This window comes from Macrosteles quadrilineatus, unplaced genomic scaffold (assembly GCF_028750875.1).
Source record: "Macrosteles quadrilineatus isolate MER2022 unplaced genomic scaffold, UCM_ALF_1.0 Scaffold_19__1_contigs__length_3004403, whole genome shotgun sequence".
NCBI classification, from domain to species: domain Eukaryota; kingdom Metazoa; phylum Arthropoda; class Insecta; order Hemiptera; family Cicadellidae; genus Macrosteles; species Macrosteles quadrilineatus.
In genome coordinates, this window is record NW_026542612.1 from 2765709 (window position 1) to 2783018 (window position 17310).

Sequence of the window (17310 nt, forward strand, 5' to 3'; positions counted from 1 at the left end):
TTTAAAGTTTTTTTTTTCAGGAAACCAGCAGAGACCATGTCTCCAAAGCATTATCCAAAGGACAAATTGTGTGTTCTTACCTGGGGTGCAAAAGTATTAAATCCATCGATTCTGTTCAATTTTATAATTTTCCAATCCATAACAATGATCTACTCTACAAGTGGACTCACTATTGTGATGAACAATTCCTTCCTAATTTAACAAAGAGTGAATTGTCGAATAGAGCAGTGTGTGAAAAACATTTTACTGATGACTCATTCGAAGAGGCATCCAGAAAAATAATGAAAGGAAATGCAATCCCAAATATACCTCGTAATAATAATGATGTTGTTATACAAACCCCACCACCAAAGTTATATACCAAAGTTAGTAGGCCTGTACAACAAGTGGATTGTCCAAACTCATCTGTAAGTATTTATATGCTTCAATTACCTCTATCTTTTTAAAGTATTGTGTACCTCAAACCTATACCTGAGTAATACCGGTAATTCAAAATGCCTCTTGAGTATTGTATTAACGTTTTCACCCTTAGGATACCTAAGCCCCCAGCACCAAGGAATCTTTTAAGATTATATTTTGTAACTAGAAAATCACATTTAGATACTGTATGTATACCTTGAATGAATGTCAGCAAAACATCACTATATTTTAAGCTTAACATGTTCACTGTGCATGGCGAGTAATCTTGTCACCGCTAGCGCTTTCCAGTGGCGCATGACAAGTATACTCCGTTTACAAACTATTGTTTCATTGTGAGGTTAGCCACTGCCTTGAAACGGCTTTGCCGCTTATTGTGCCAGTTTCATACTTCAATCTGGTAAAGTAAGTTTTCAGATCCGACTATTTTATTGGTGGTAGGGACTGTTACAAATTTATTTTATTTTGGAGCTAAGGGTTGAATTTAATGATATGGAATAGAATAACTATAATGAATATACTGTAGCATTATGAAAGGAACCTAACCTCAAAATTGTGCTTGAACCAGTTTTCACGGTTTTGTGTATTTGAGTATTTCGCTCCTGTTATTTCCCTCCATTTGGCAGTACTGAGGGCTGGCTAGCAGTTTTGACTAGTGCTGCTATCTATTGGGTTCTTGTAAAACTGCGTTCAAAATAATTGGGACACAGTATGTGCTATAATATGTCTCCTATTGGATAAAACTAAATTTAAAAACTTTTGCGCACTCATCCACACAGGGCATTAATTGTCCGCGCTCCCAGCAGTGGCCAGCCATCACAAAGCTGCAGCAAACGTGTTAATATGAACAAAGGATGAAATTAGACGGGAGTGACAGCATAAGAGTTCTGTCCTGGAGAAACGTGTTTAATAGTCTACCAATCATTGATGTGATCCTGTGGTTAGGAGCCTAGCCTACCCCAAAAATAGGCTTCTTAGTCCATCTCCCGCCACAAAAGCCATACAATAGAAAACTAAGGGAATTCCCAATATATGAATTTGTATTAAAACAAGTTCTAAATTGGCTACAGTAAATCCTCTCTTAACCGGCCCAGTGTCGACCACCGCTTGCATTTAGATGAATCTATACCCTATCCTTAATGTTGAAACGACTCAAAAGTCTGTGTTTATCTTTATAAATAAAATTAGAGTTTTGTCTGTACATTGCTCAGAATTATATATTTTTTGGTAATTTTTACGTTTTATACATTAAAGAAGCCGAAACAAGTCTCAATTTCTGTCTGTCACGGTCCAAAAAGGCATTTTACACGGCCTTCTCCTGAAAAACGAGAGTAGGTACCTATCAAGATTCAAATCATTTTAATGTATTCACTGGATTGGTGAGAGTGACTTTAAGTATTGAAATATGGCCTTACTACTTTGTAAATAAAATGACAAACGTTCAAAAACCATATTTTGTTGTTGGTATTATTTAGTAAATTATAAAATATTGTGAAATAGTTATTTGTAGTGTTTTGTTTAGTGAAATGTGTATTTTCGTCTACCCACTCGTTCATGTGTACAATACTGAATTCAATTTATAATAATATTTTACAAAGTTGTGAAATACTTGAAAAACTAATCACTGATTGTGGTTGTAAAAATTGGTACGCAGTATCATATATTTGCTTGCGCACCTTTTTTACTTTCTCCCCCTATACCATAGTATATGGAGAAAGTATTGTTTTCGTCAAAATTTTTGAGTTTGAGTTTTGAGTGGATATATTCGTTTTGGGCCCCCCTGGACCCAAAAAAGTGGTTTTTGAAGTGATGTCTGTGTGTGTGTGTGTGTGTGTGTGTGTGTGTCTGTGTGTCTGGATGTGTACAGAGCTAGAGACTACACCTGTGGTCCGATTTCGATGAAATTTGGTATGTAGGTTCTAATCCATGGTATCTCCAGGCGTTTTTTTCATTTTTTTGAAATTTTGATTTTTAATGGGGATTTTCCCATAAAAACCCATAAAAAACCGGAAAAATCGGATTTTCTCAAAAATGGCCTGAACGATTTTGATTAAAATTTAGTATGTTGTAGCCCTTTAAATTCTGAACAAAATGGTACAAATCCCATTTCTGTAAAAATTACGGTTCAAAAGTTATGGTAAATTATGTTATTTCCCCATAAAAACCCCATAAAATAACGAAAAATAGGATTTGAGACAAAAATCCAGTTTTGATTTAACATAGTAGGTTATGGTCCTTACAATTTTGTTAGTTTTTTTTTCATTTTTTAGAAATTTTGATTTTAGATGGGGATTTTCCCATAAAACCCCATAAAATAACGGAAAAATAGGATTTTTTCAAAAATGGCTTGAACGATTATGATAAAATTTTTGTATGTTATGGTCCTTTATATCCTGAACAAAATGGTACAAATCCCTTTTATGTAAAAATTACGGTTCAAAAGTTATTGTAAATTATGTTATTTCCCCATAAAAACCCCATAAAATAACGGAAAAATCGGATTTCCCAAAATTGGCTCGAACAATTTTGATAAAAATTTTGTATGTTATTGTCCTTTAAATTCTGAACAAAATTGTACAAATCCCATTTCCGTATATTTACTCTCACCGCTTACACATGATAAAGGTTGTTGACAAACTTATGGGAGAAAGTATGTGTCAGAATGCTGATACCGTTTATTTAAGATTATGTAAAACATTTTTAAATATTCTAAAACTACAATAAATTCCCTACAATTTGTATATCTCAGAATCTTTATAAGATTGGTCGTTAATATTTTATGTGGCTTTGAAAATGTCATAAAAATTATGTTTTCGTAAAAAAGATTTCAAAGTTTTACATTTAGACAAAAATTACCCAGACATTTTAGAATTCAACAGCATATAACTATATATTTTCAAAAAGATCTTTTATTTTTCTACTAGGCAGTTTCATATTTATAGGTTAAGATAGCAAGATTCGAGTTTGGTTTATAACATGTAGTAGCCTAAATGCTGAATGTTTTATAATAAATTAGACAATGAAATGTACTAAATTAATTCATTTATTCTTAAATGGGCATTATTTCCTTTCTTAAAGTAATACAACACGGCCCTTAAATGCCTCATTGACAACATGCCAGTTTGTTTGTTTTGATTTAACCTCAGAATTTGACACATATGAATAGATGATCGCACTACAGCCAAATAGGTTCATCTTCAAAGATATTCAACCACACCTTAACGCTTCTAGCTAAAAAAAAATCCAACTGTACATGATCCTTTTAGCACTTTTATGACTATTTAATTTTTTAATTTTGATGGAAGATAATATTTTTTTTTTTAATTCGTCAAAAAATGTTGTAATAGTCCCTCTTGCACCAATCATTATGCCAATTACTGATATAGAATTAATATTATACGAGGTGTTAGCCCGTCCTACGTACGGGAGTATTCAGTTAAAACGGTGTAGGCCTATAATTCAGAACAGCTAGTTTACACGTATAAAGACAAATTTTATTGCAGCCTACAGTAGAAAGAGTATTAATTATCAATTGAGAAGTGTATAGGCCTAGTCAATGATATCACCTTCCATCACATACCTACCTCTTCCATAATCAATATCACCACAATACAATTACTTATACTATACACAAATTTCCAGTAGGTCTGAATAGAAACTCCCTAAAATAAAACGAAAACATCCAATACAATTCACAGTACACATAATTATAACGTTGGTGTCCTGATATCACTAAACGAATCGTCCACACACATCCTTTATGTCAATTTCACTGCATCAATTGCTAAATAAATAAGTGTAAACAAAGAAAAGTAAACACAACAACAAAACAGCTGAGTCAAAAATAATATTCATTTGAACAAAAGAACTGGGCACATGTTGAAGGAATTTAAAAAGTAAAAACACTGGTAAAGCTAGTGACGTAATTAATTGTCTATGTTTATTATCCATTCCGTTATCAGTTCCAATATCCTTGATAATTGAACCACCCTCATTGAATCAATGTACATCGTAATTCCCCATATTCATTTATTTAAACTATAAAATATTCAGCGCCTCCAAACGTAACCACAACTAAACACACACCAAACAACTTTTTTAGATTTCATAAAAGGATGGTTAGTCTAATTGCAGTATCCTAGGTCAATGATGACGTTGTGTTCAATCTATGTCATTCATCTGTATATCTTTGGATAATACCCGTCTGAGGTTGTGGTGGTAATTCAAAATCGTATTCCTGAGGATTCTTGATCTCCATCTTTATGACATCAATATTTCCGGGCCTAATCCAAGCAAAGTTCAGGCATTCAAAAACATTGTTTGTAAACAAAAAGCTGCCAAGATGAATTAAAACATGTAAAACTTGTGATTTTCCTACCCTTTCCAAAAAAGTTGAGCGGTAAAATAATTTGCATTTCTTTTTTTATTTAACTCGTGTACAGAGCCTCGACTTGTACACATCGATGGTGTTACTTATCTCGGTGGTCTACTAATCTTACTTATTTCCCATAATCAATGACAAAATCTGAGTAAATAACCTCATAGTTCTATAGGGCATTTTAACCAGCTGTTAGTTAAAACAAATTATATTGCTCTAAAACAAATCGAAGATTAAAAAGATTGCTTTTTTAAAATAATTTGAACATCCTAGTATTTTACTATGTATATTAAACTAGCAGAGTACCCGTCCTTCGTACGGGGTTGGCTTATAAGTTAAAAATGCTTATTGCAGTTATACTCAAGCTTTGCGTTTGCAATGGGGGAGGAAAAAGTTTGATAAAATTTGCTTCTTTGAATTACGATATACTATGGTATTACACATCTACCATAGCATTGTGTTCTACTACTTCACCTAAACAATAAAAAAAAAAATAATTACAAATTCACAAAAAATCACAAATTTTTCATGACATTAAAAACTTGAACATAACTGTGAGTGCCATCCATTCCACTTTGACAGTTCTCATTGAGTATCAGAGTGTTTTGTTGCTGTAGTTCACATTAGCTGTTTACTTAAATGCAAAAAAAAATATAGTGCTGCACCCTGTTGGTAAATCTTATAACTTTTTAATGCTTTTGTATATCATAGAACCAACTTTTTAGTTGAAACAGCTGACTAAATTCTTTAATTCCATTTAAATATGAATACTAATAAGGTTAACATGGGGAATTACAGAGCCACTGGGGCGGAGCCCGAGAGGATTTTTGAGATAAGATATGCCTATATGTTAATCGGGAATGTGGGCTATCATCATGCCAAATTTCAGCCCAATCCGTCCAGTAGTTTATGCGTGATTGAACTTCAAACAAACAAACAAACAAACAAACAAACACACAAACTTTCACATTTATAATATTAGTAAGATAAGATTAATCTGTCATCCTCTTACAGAAGAATTGAACGTATAGTCCAGTGCAAATAGCATTTTAGTAAGGAAATTAAAAAAAAAAAGTTGAAACCTGTTGGAAATCATTTATTAAGGTCTCCTGAACCCACAGAAGAAAGTCCCAGAAAATCCCATGGGGACTTTTCCGCCATTTTGAAAAATAAGCCCGGCCATCTTGGATTTATGCAAGCGTTTACGGAAATGGATGTTACTAGTAAACTAATTGACTTAAAAACCTCCTGTTTGCATAAAAATGTCTTGTAAACTCCAAGCTAGATATTAAATATAAAAATTAAATACCCCCGCCGCAGCGAACCTGCAGACTAAGCGAATTTCCATTTGCCTGAATTTATTTTAAATTAAATCTATTTAAATAACATTAGGTTTAACGAGTACCTAAGTTTGCTGTTACAGGTAGCCTAATAAAATGTGTTTTTAGTAAAATATTAGTAGATTAATATAAAATAGATAAATTTTCCATGTTTAATCAATATATTTCCATAAACAAGCAAACTACAACATTTAAAAATATTCTTCATAAGAATAACATAGGACATTTTAAATTTGCAGTTTTTTTTAATTTTCTTTATAACCATTAACTGTACAAAAACATTTTGGGATACTGAATTGTTTGTTTTTTGTAAGCTATTTAAATGTCCTAGAGATAAATAAGGAAATTTGGTGTTTTGACGGTCAAAAATTTTAAAAACAAATTTCTATCCTATAAAACCTCCTCGTAAAACCCTGTTCCCATAGTCTGATCATACTGGTTCGCGAAATCATTCAATTTTATCCCGCTTTACACCTTCACATTAAATTTTGTCAAAATCAAACAAAAATTACTCAAGGCTACGCCTTTGCCTATAGGGAAATTCACTAAAAATGTGTTACTTTATTTTTTTATACTTTTATTTACTAATTTAAAACTTATTTATTTTGACATACTGTAACTAATAATTAGCATTTTTCACCAAGTAACCTTTTGGTTTACTGTTATAAGGAAAACTTTTAATAAAAATTGTAGAGAATAAAATGTTCTTTCAAATACACTAAAAGGGTTTACCTAAAAATTTTCACCATCCTACTCAAGAACCAATAGAAGCATTCGATACATTTTCGCTCAGACGCTTGACCCGGCCGTCACATATTTTTGTCACATTTCCCTTAAAGCTTCAAAGTTTTGTTTGAACGTTGTGGATATAGTAGACAGGAGCATTCACTAGTTAATATTAAGATTAACAGGTCGTCAAGTTTATCTTCAGTAACTGATAGTGTATTACCGCACCCAAATCCTGCACAGTTTTTGCACATATGAGAATAATATAGCTTCTTCGGCACAAACAATACTTCTCGCAATTGCCTTTGCAGTTGCAGAATATAAGATTTAGTAGATTTTGATGAGCAGGTCGTTGAAGAGGTGTTACAGGTATTAGACCCTGACTAGCACTAAGCTTCCAGCCCCAGTCCGTAGCTAGGAGATTAACACCTTTCCACTGCTGAATTTGATGATAAGCCCTCAGGGTGTATTGGGGGGCTGCTGCTTTGGTTGGGGGAATAGAGGCGAGGTTGAAATTTGCACTAAGTCCCTGCTTTGCTATCGTTCTTATGTACATGCGGTGCCTTGCAATGTTAAGGTTAGTTACTTCTCTACTAACACCATATATTTTGGCTATACTGACGGATTCCTGAAGTCCTGCATCGTTTTGGAGTTTCTCCTACGCGGTTTTTCCTTTGCTGAATATGGCATAGGTTGTATCGCAACCTGCGTGAATGCGTGTAGCAGGAAAAGAAAATATTGTAACTCACCTAACCTTCTTGCAGATTCCTAATATTAAAAATGCGGTGAGGTTTGTTTCCTTTGGCAGGAATGAGCATGAATACGTTGCATCGAGTGAGAGTATTCAACGATACAAGAAGGTCTCTTTCTTGTCCCACTAGTACCAAAGTCTTTGTTGGGGAAATATGCAGAGCTGTTGAAACAATGAGAGTGTCTGCGTTAGATGTAGCTTGTGAAACCTGGCATCCCATGTTTGTGAGGTGTACAGTTAATAGTGCAATAAATCTTGATTTGTTGGTGGGGTTAGCAGGGAACTCTTTTTGAAATGTTGGTATTACTAAATCATCCTCATTTTTGACCCTCAAAACTCAAAATGTCCCAATTTCTCTCTAGAACTTTTTAAAGAGATTAAAAAACAAATAATTTAGTATATTAAAGTTTTTTTGTACGGTTAATGGTTATGGAGAAAATTAAAAAAAACTGCAAATTTAAAATTTCCTATGTTATTCTTATGGAGAATATTGTAGAATGTTGTAGTTTGCTTGTTTATGGAAATATATTGATTAAACATGGAAAATTGATCTATTTTATATTAATCTACTAATATTTTACTAAAAACACATTTTATTAGGCTACCTGTAACAGCAAACTTAGGTACTCGTTAAACCTAATGTTATTTAAATAGATTTAATTTAAAATAAATTCAGGCAAATGGAAATTCGCTTAGTCTGCAGGTTCGCTGCGGCGGGGGTATTTTTATATTTAATATATAGCTTGGAGTTTACAATATATTTTTATGCAAACAGGAGGTTTTTAAGTCAATTAGTTTACTAGTAACACCCATTTCCGTAAACGCTTGCATAAATCCAACATGGCCGACTTATTTTTCAAAATGGCGGAAAAGTCCCCATGGGATTTTCTGGGACTTTCTTCTGTGGGTTCAGGAGACCTTAATAAATGATTTCCAACAGGTTTCAACTTTTTTTTTTTTTAATTTCCCAAATTTTGCCATTTTGGAGTTAATTGCACTGGACTAGTATCAATGATTAGCATTACACATAGTATAAATAAGTCAACCCTAAGTATGTCTTTACATTTTTATCCAAATGCTGAATTTGCGACACAAAAGCTGAATGTTTACAGCTGTTATGTTAAGCAAATTAATTTATGCCAAAAGCTAGTTTAGAATCTTAACGTCGGCTGCTGGACTTTTTAAAAATTAAAACTTAATTTCTAAAAAACTGGGACCCTAAACTAAAATTATGGCTTTGACATTCCCTAGTTCTCAAAATTATCTTTCTTTCAACACAAAAATCATGAAAATCCGTCGAGTGGTTGATTCAGAATCGTGAAATAAAAAAACACTGTTTCGTTTTAATACTATAGATTTGTTTCTTAAATAATTTTCACTTTTCATTCATTTTTTTTTAATATACATTTTTCTCTTTTCTTCATCTACTTCTAAGGGTTGGTTTTTTTATATTTCAAACCGTATGGTTGGATCAATTATAATTCCACTTTTAGATTTTGTGTCATATATTAAAATGTCTAATCTTCTGTTTGATCCACCATCTTCAATGCAATGATTATCACAGAATCAAATTGTTTAGTTGAAACAGCTGTTAAGATTCTGTAATTCCATAACACGGGAAACTCCAACGTTGGGGCACACAGGAGGGACTACGGCTAACATTGAAAAAATTTAAATTATTTTTCTAAATATTGAGTTATAAAATTAACTTTTCAATTATAAAATAATTTTTTTTTTTATGAAATAAATTTTTACAATTTTTAATTATAAAATTTAACTGTCATAACCAACCAAACTGATCTAATGATCAGGCTGATCTGGCTGATTTAATGATCTAACCAACCAAACTTACTGATAATATAAAAAATATATAAGATAAAAATCAAATGAATGTTAACTTATAATTTTTAATTATAAAATTAATTTTAAAATTTAGTATTACAGTAGAGTCCTGCAAACTCGGCACTCGATAACCCGGCAGTCTGGATAACTCGGCCATCACCTGGCTCTTAGTCAGAAAATTAGTGATTTTTTTAGTCACTAGTAGTAGAGTTAGTAGAGTTAATCATGGACTCAAGCCAGCTTAAGTCAAATTATTCACAATTGGTACTAAGGATTTGTCGTACTATATCTGATGACTTAATACTGACTTGTAATATAAATATAAATAAAAAAGGCGGTAAAAAACCTTAAAAACTGTATAGCTCTTATTTTTAACACAAGTTCCTGATAACCCGGCATTTCGCAAACTCGGCACCCTTCCAGTCCACATTACGCCGAGTTTGCGAGACTCTACTGTATAAAATTAAACTGTCATAACCTAACCTAACCAACCAAACTTGCTGATAATATAAAAAAAATATAAGATAAAATCGAATAAAGGTTTACTATTAAAAAAAGTGCTGTTTATAAATAAAATTATAAATGCATCAAATTCTAACAAGAGATGTACAGTTAAGAAGTATTTGCATTCTAAGCAAAATCTTTGACCATAAAGTTAGACGATGAAATTAGACGGGAGTGACAGTTTTATACGCTACAGTCCTGACGCTTATCCATGAAAGTTTTTTGGCAAGCTAATGTGAGAAAGTACAGTATGTGCCACATAAACACTAAAACAATGATAAACGTAATAAAACACATAATAATGTCCCTGGCTGGATTCGAACCGGAGACCTCCTGAACACCAGTCCGGCGCGCTATCAACTATGCCACGAACGCACCTGGAAACACATCGTCTCGTTACGGTAATCTTGTTGCCTCAAAAGAAGACATTAGTCACTAGAGATATGACGTCACCTTTAGCCATAGTCCCTCCCGTGTACCCATCCGGAAACTCCAGAGCCACTGGGGTGGAGCCCTTTTGACGGATCTGCACTCAAACCAACCTTGAATATGCTTAATAATGCCTAAAAGTTTCATTACAATCTGTCGAGCGGTTTCGGAGTCCATAACGTTCAAATATATATATATATATATATACACAAACTTCCTCTTTTATAAATATAGAATATTTGTAACAATCAATGATTTTTTTTACACTTATGAGAATTATTGTTTAGATATATTTTTGTGTAAACAGTAATAAAATATCCCTGCCGCAGCAAACCTGCAGACTAAGCTAATTTCCATTTGCCTCATTATAATTTCACTAAAATATGTTAGAAAATTACCCTATTGACAGGTTTGGAACTATTGTGATAGCTTTTTGTTTACAGTACAAACCATTCAATGGATTCAACATGTTATTTGATTATCTTTAAAATCTATCATTGATTTTGTATCCTAGGTATCCTAAATAAGTGTTTACAGTCTGAGTTAACAAAAACCAATGAATACAAACCCTTTGGAGAATAGTCAGTCTGAATTTTGAGTCGACATCGAGCCTGCCGCTCACCGTTTGTTTCGGTCCAGCTACAGCACCTTTTGCAGTTTGGCGTAGGCTAACTGTCTCGGCACTTAGCTCATCCTAGTCGCGCCAGACCTATCCAGAAACATACTCCAACCAGTGTTCAACATATAACTCAGCTCTACCCAGATAATTTTAGCTCTAGAATAAAAACCAACTCAAAATAAAATAGTGACTTGCCATCTCCTTATTTAGATGTTTCTGTAGTCCATTGGATGTAATGGTTGTTCTTTTTGGAGGGTTGATGAGTTACCTGAAGGACTTTCATTTGCATAATGCAAAATGCCTTTTTTAGTAGGATAAGTATATTTGTTTTAATGTTATTGTAGTAGGATAAGAAGTCTAGTCATTACTTAAAGACTTGTACATACACTCTCGTATGTACACTTGTATATACACTATATGACTTGTATATACACTCATTGTGAGGGGATCACACTGTTCAAAATTATTATTTATATTCTTAAAATCTAAAAATGATTATACATTTTATTATTAGCATTTAAGTTTAGCAAAAATTACATGATATGATCATAATTAAAAACAGGTATTATGTGCTCCTCGATTCTCATTTAATATTATTGATGCCCATTTGTTAAATATTTATTTGTTGTTTGAGGTATGTATTCCATTGATTTTTCTTTTAGGAGATTGAAATAGAGACGTGTCAGCAAAAGGTCAGCAATGAAGAAATTAAAGATGATCTGACCAGTGTCGATACATCATTTACCACTGTCAGAGTAAGTTTATGAATCAATAAAAATTGTTGTACTTTAAATATATATTACAAGGGTTATATGTAAATTAAGGTCTCCAGGCGCAACCAAGCAAACTGGTTATCGATTAGTCTTATAATAGTAGTAATATAATTAATAATGTAATTGAACTACTACTAAAATTAATAATATTAGGAACTAGCTTTGTATCCGTTCTACGTACGGGGTGAATAAAATATATATCAAATCAAATCAAAATCAAATCAATTTATTCATCACAAAAATTCATAATACAGAGGCTGAATATCAGCAATGAATATGTGACATGTCAGTACAAATCATGCATTATAAATACACATAATAAATATATACAAATATTAAGATTACAGTTGACAGGATAAAAATGAATTTATGTCATAAGGACAAAGTGCAATCAGTTTTTCTGAAAGTTTCTTTTTAAAATTATTAAGGCTCAAAGACTGGTCTGTGAAATAAAAGGACAATTTGTTGTAGACTTGTATGCATTGATAATAGGGTCCATTGTGAAACAAAGCTAATCTGTGGCTTGGAATTTCCAAAAGTTGTTTGTGTCTAGTTTCATAACTATGAGTTTTTTTACAGTTTTCAAATAAATAAAGGTTGTTTTTAATGAAAAGTGCCAAGTGTAAAATATAAAGAGCAGGAAGGGTCAAAAGTTTGAATTTTTTAAAACTGGATCTACATGATTTTCTTGAGCTAATGCCAGCAATGACTCTGATGGCCTTTTTTTGTTGTTTAAAGATATATTTGCTAGAAGGTGAATTTGCCCAACACAACAAACTGTAAGACATAATTGATAAAAAATAACCATGGTATACTAACATCACTGTCTTGTCATCGCAAATTCTTCTAATAATTCGGAGATTAAATATAGCTTTATCTAGTTTAGCATATAAATGGTCACAGTGGTTATTCCATTTTAAATTATCTTGAACTGTCAGTCCCAGAAAATCTACTGATTTACAGACAGGAAGGTCAATGTTGGACAAGCGTCTACAGCCTGACTGATCACTTATTGCAAACGAAAAAAACTGGCCAGTAGCCACTGAAGAAGAAGAACCATCTTGTTGATGACTGCGGTCTGTCGTCTGTTACTTAGCAGCATAAACAAACATAAACAAAGTCAGACTCCTTATAACATAACCTCAACCCTCAAAACCAACCAACATTCTGTTGTATATTATTTCACCTTGAATAAATATAAGCTTTTTTTAATGTTGACGTTATCATTGATCTTTTAGTTCTTAAAATTATTGCTACACCATTTGTTACTTGGATTTCCAAATTAATAAGTTAGGTTCAAAATTAACTAGACACTTTCATACTTTCTTGGATATGAGGATGAGAGAGGATTAACCTAGTTTAAACCTACCAGGATAGTATAATTTTATGTCAACAAACCAAATTTAATTCTGATTAGATGAAACCAATGACAAATCTATAACATTAGTCCTAATATATTGAATTGTCCTCTGCCTCTATGCTAGGCTTGGCTAGGAAATATGAACTGCATGGGTTGTAATCACTGTTTTTAAGTAAATTTAATTTGGCGTAAATTTGTAATTTCTTCCATTTATAATGGTTTACTTGGGATGCAGTTAAGTCAAGTTTGTAACATAACGGTAACTTACAGGCATGTCTGACAGATTAACTTATACATTTAAAAAAATTTGACCTTAAACGAAATACCTTTTAGTTTTTACTCAACTTAAGTTGACTGTAAGCCATCACAAGTAGGCATATATACATGCAAACCAGTGCAAAAATATGTGTGATGAAAATGAAATATTAATCTCAAAGAGTATTAAGCAATCTTTTTAAAACACACATTTTCTTGGATCATTGTCTTTTTGGACAGTTAATTTTAGGCCTAATGTTCCGTCGTCAAAGCAACGAAAATGCCCTATTAAAGTGGTAAACTTACCTATCTACAAAAATCAATACAACACAATTTTTCAACTTAAAATTACAAATTTTTGAAGTAGATTGGAAAACGTTGCCTCTTTTATTCACTTCACTGGAATTGGGGTTTGTAATTTTTATTATTATTTTATTGTTTATACTTCAATACATTTCAAGTAGGCCTATTCAAATTCAACCTTTTTATTTTTGAAAGGGAATATAAGATGGTGTGTTGCTAGCCTACTTAGTGGTTAGGTAGTGTCTCCGACTATAGAGCAAGAATGACAGGTTCGATTACTGACACATCCACAACATTTGATGGGTTTGGACCACTTTACCTTAAATGTTTTTGTGATTATCAAGATGCCTCTGGTATACAGAGAACAGTGACAAAAACAAAGATAAAAATTTAGAAATTCATTCCAACTGCAATTTTTGTGTATAGCGGCCACTATTAGAGTGATTAAACTTAGGTCATAACAAACAGTTTACAAGTAGGCCTACATCCTTCATTTTGAATCCAATGGTATTATACAGGAAGAACTTTTCCAAAGACAAATTTCCTCCCACCAAAAAATACTGCTCTAACTTGGCAAAGGTCAGATTTTTAACAGGAGAGGGCAAATTGTATAACACTGGGTTTACACCAGACCACAAATTATGTTTGGGTACTTTGATGTTAAAGGGGACATTAATTATTATCCATGATTTTTTTTCGATATATCGATATTTTTGTTTTACTTCACGATCCGTATTCCTTCTGTTTTAATATCTTCAAACGCATTGAAATTACAAATTAAGAACTAACCTTGTTTAGGCAGAAATAATGGCCCAAAGGCCTATATTGGATTAGGAAATGAAACTATTCTAAACTAACCTAACATAACTAACCAAACTTGCTGTAGGCTAGGTTACCATTTCAAAATTCCGTTTGATAACAGAAAATGCATATGGGGAATAGGCTATCAAACGGAATGTTGAAATTATTTTGGTTTGTTAGGTTAGTTTAAAACAGTTTTATTTCATTATAATATTTTTTTAATTGCTTGTTGATACTAAACAAACAATATTTATTTAGTTACTGTATCCTTATCGTAGTTGTCAACTGATATGTTTCAATTTGTTATAATCAATATATCGGATAGAAACAAATCAATAGCCTATATCGATATACTTATTGTTTGTACAAACAACCCAACGAAAATATCGATCGATATATCCATTATTCGATATATCGTTTGGTTAGTTAGTTAAGGTTACTATAACTAACCAAACGACATATCGAATGAAACAATCGAACAATCGATACCTATTTTCATTCGGTTGTTTGTGACAACAGATTCGGAAGTCTACCCGAAAATTGTATTACAATCTCTCAACAGTTTCATTCATTGCACTTTCATTAACTTATTTAGCCTGCATTCATGTAAGTTAAATAGCATTGCCTATGGGGAAAGACTCAACGGCCATTAAAATGTTTAGATCTTTGCTATGGAGTGTAAAATAATGCTAAGGAGCAAGAATTAATAGGCTTGGCCGGAAGGTTAACCACGATAGATATAATGCCTTAATTAATGTCATCTTTTTAATTATCATTAAGAATAACATGTAAAAATTGAATAGGCATAGACATACACGAAAAAAACTTTAAGGGGCAAAATTACAAAAGGATAAAAGTACATTTTAATAAAGTTTAGTAACATGCTATTTATTCACAGAAATGGATTTTAATTTATACATTAAACATTTATAACACTACCCACAAAATTAATATTTTACATAAGACTACACAAAACTTTGACAAAACATAAATAGGCCTAGCTTATCACAACATCTAAGTTACATGTCCAGCGATCATAAATAAATATCACAATAAAAATAACTTCTTTTTAATCTTTACATGGAAACAAAATGAATAATTGCAATGAAATAGACAAAATCGAATTACTACACTAATAATTAATAAATTGATGTAAAGGAAACAAACAAACAGCTAAACCAAAACATAGCCGACAGCCAGAACGATACGTCGTCAACGTCACGTCACAAAATCAAGCAGACAAAAATTGGTTCTTCTTCTTCAGTGGCTACTGGCCAGTTTTTTTCCTTTGCAATAAGTGATCAGTCAGGCTGTAGACGCTTGTCAATGTTGGTGTTGGGAACTGCAAAAATTAATTCTTTGGACCTGTTTGAGGAGGCGGAAAATTCTAATATTTTAGTCTTGGCATGATTTAAACTTAGACCGTTCTTGCTCATCCAGAAACTGATGTTTTGAACAGAGGAAGAGATATTAACTGCCAATTCATTTTTGTCTTTACCTTTGACTATTGCTGTTGTGTCATCTGCAAATAAAATTAAATCTGAATTTACATTTGAAAACAAATCGTTGACATAAACTAAGAACAAGAATGGCCCAACCTTTGAACCTTGAGGAACTCCCAAGTGTACTTTATTCCAATCAGAAAAAACTGAGTTTCCATTCAAGGTATTAATCTTTACTTTTTGCAACCTATTTTGGAGGTAGTTGCCGAACCACAGGACAACCTCCCTACTCATACCATAACATTCCAGCTTTTTTAACAAAATATCATGTCTAACATTGTCAAAAGCCTTGGACAGGTCACAGAACACACCAGCAGTGCTCTGCGACCTATCCAAGGTGTCCAAAACATTTGTTATTAATTTAAACATGGCTTGAGTTGTTGAACTATTTCTTCTAAATCCAAACTGATTTGAATGTAAAACATGTTTCTCAAAAAATGGAACAACTTGTTTCAGTACCACTTCTTCAAAAACTTTAGATAGCACAGGTAACAAGGCCACTGGTCTATAATTATCAATTGACTTTTTATCTCCTTTTTTAAGAATAGGAATCACTGTAGAGTGTTTAAGTTTTTCCGGGAAGTCTCCATTTCCTAGACTTTTGTTTATAACAAAAGTAAGAGGCTTAACAATAAAAGATGCAGCAGCTTTAATTACAGGGGCCGGTATTTCATCCCACCCTGCAGAATATTTACTTTTCAGAGACTTAATGGCATCTAGAACATCTTTTTCATTTACTAATTTAAATTTAAAACAATCAGAAGTTTTGCATCTAACTAAATTAATGGCTTCAGCGGCGGGAGATTTTGTGATATTGTCACCAATTTTAGAGAAAAAATCATTAAAGTGTTTAGCAATTGCAGAAGGAGTTTTGACAATCGAAGATTTGATCACAAGCTCAGATATTTGACTGTCTTTATTTTTTTGGCCTAATTCTTTTTTCACTACATTCCAAGAACTTTTGGTCACATTTCCAGATTTAGATATAACTGAATGTAAATAGTTTCTCTTTGAAATCTTAATTCTTTTGCGTAGGTCTTTACAATGATCCTTGTAATCTCTCCAAAGTTTTGTGTTAGTAGACATCTTACAATTTTCAAACAGATCTCTTTTCTTTTGACATAATAACTTTAAATCATCTGTTATCCAACCTTTATCATTATTACTTTTATTTTCACACAATATCTTTTTTGTTACAACTGGAAATGCCTCCAAAAATGCCAGATAGAAATAATTAAAAAAACAATTAAAACTCTCATTTGCTGTATTAAACGAGTAACAACTGTCCCAATTTGTTTGGTCAAGTGCTT

At 32.4% G+C, this 17310-nt stretch overlaps 1 protein-coding gene across 2 annotated transcripts in view; it reads left to right on the forward strand.

The window, feature by feature from the left end:
• LOC129005318 (uncharacterized) overlaps positions 1-17310 on the forward strand; it is a 127512-nt gene that overhangs the window by 48091 nt on the left and 62111 nt on the right. For both annotated transcript variants that reach the window (XM_054434176.1, XM_054434175.1), the window contains exons 5-6: positions 21-407; positions 11669-11761. In XM_054434176.1, coding sequence (XP_054290151.1) covers positions 21-407; positions 11669-11761 — 480 coding nt within the window. The remainder of the gene's footprint in view (positions 1-20; positions 408-11668; positions 11762-17310) is intronic.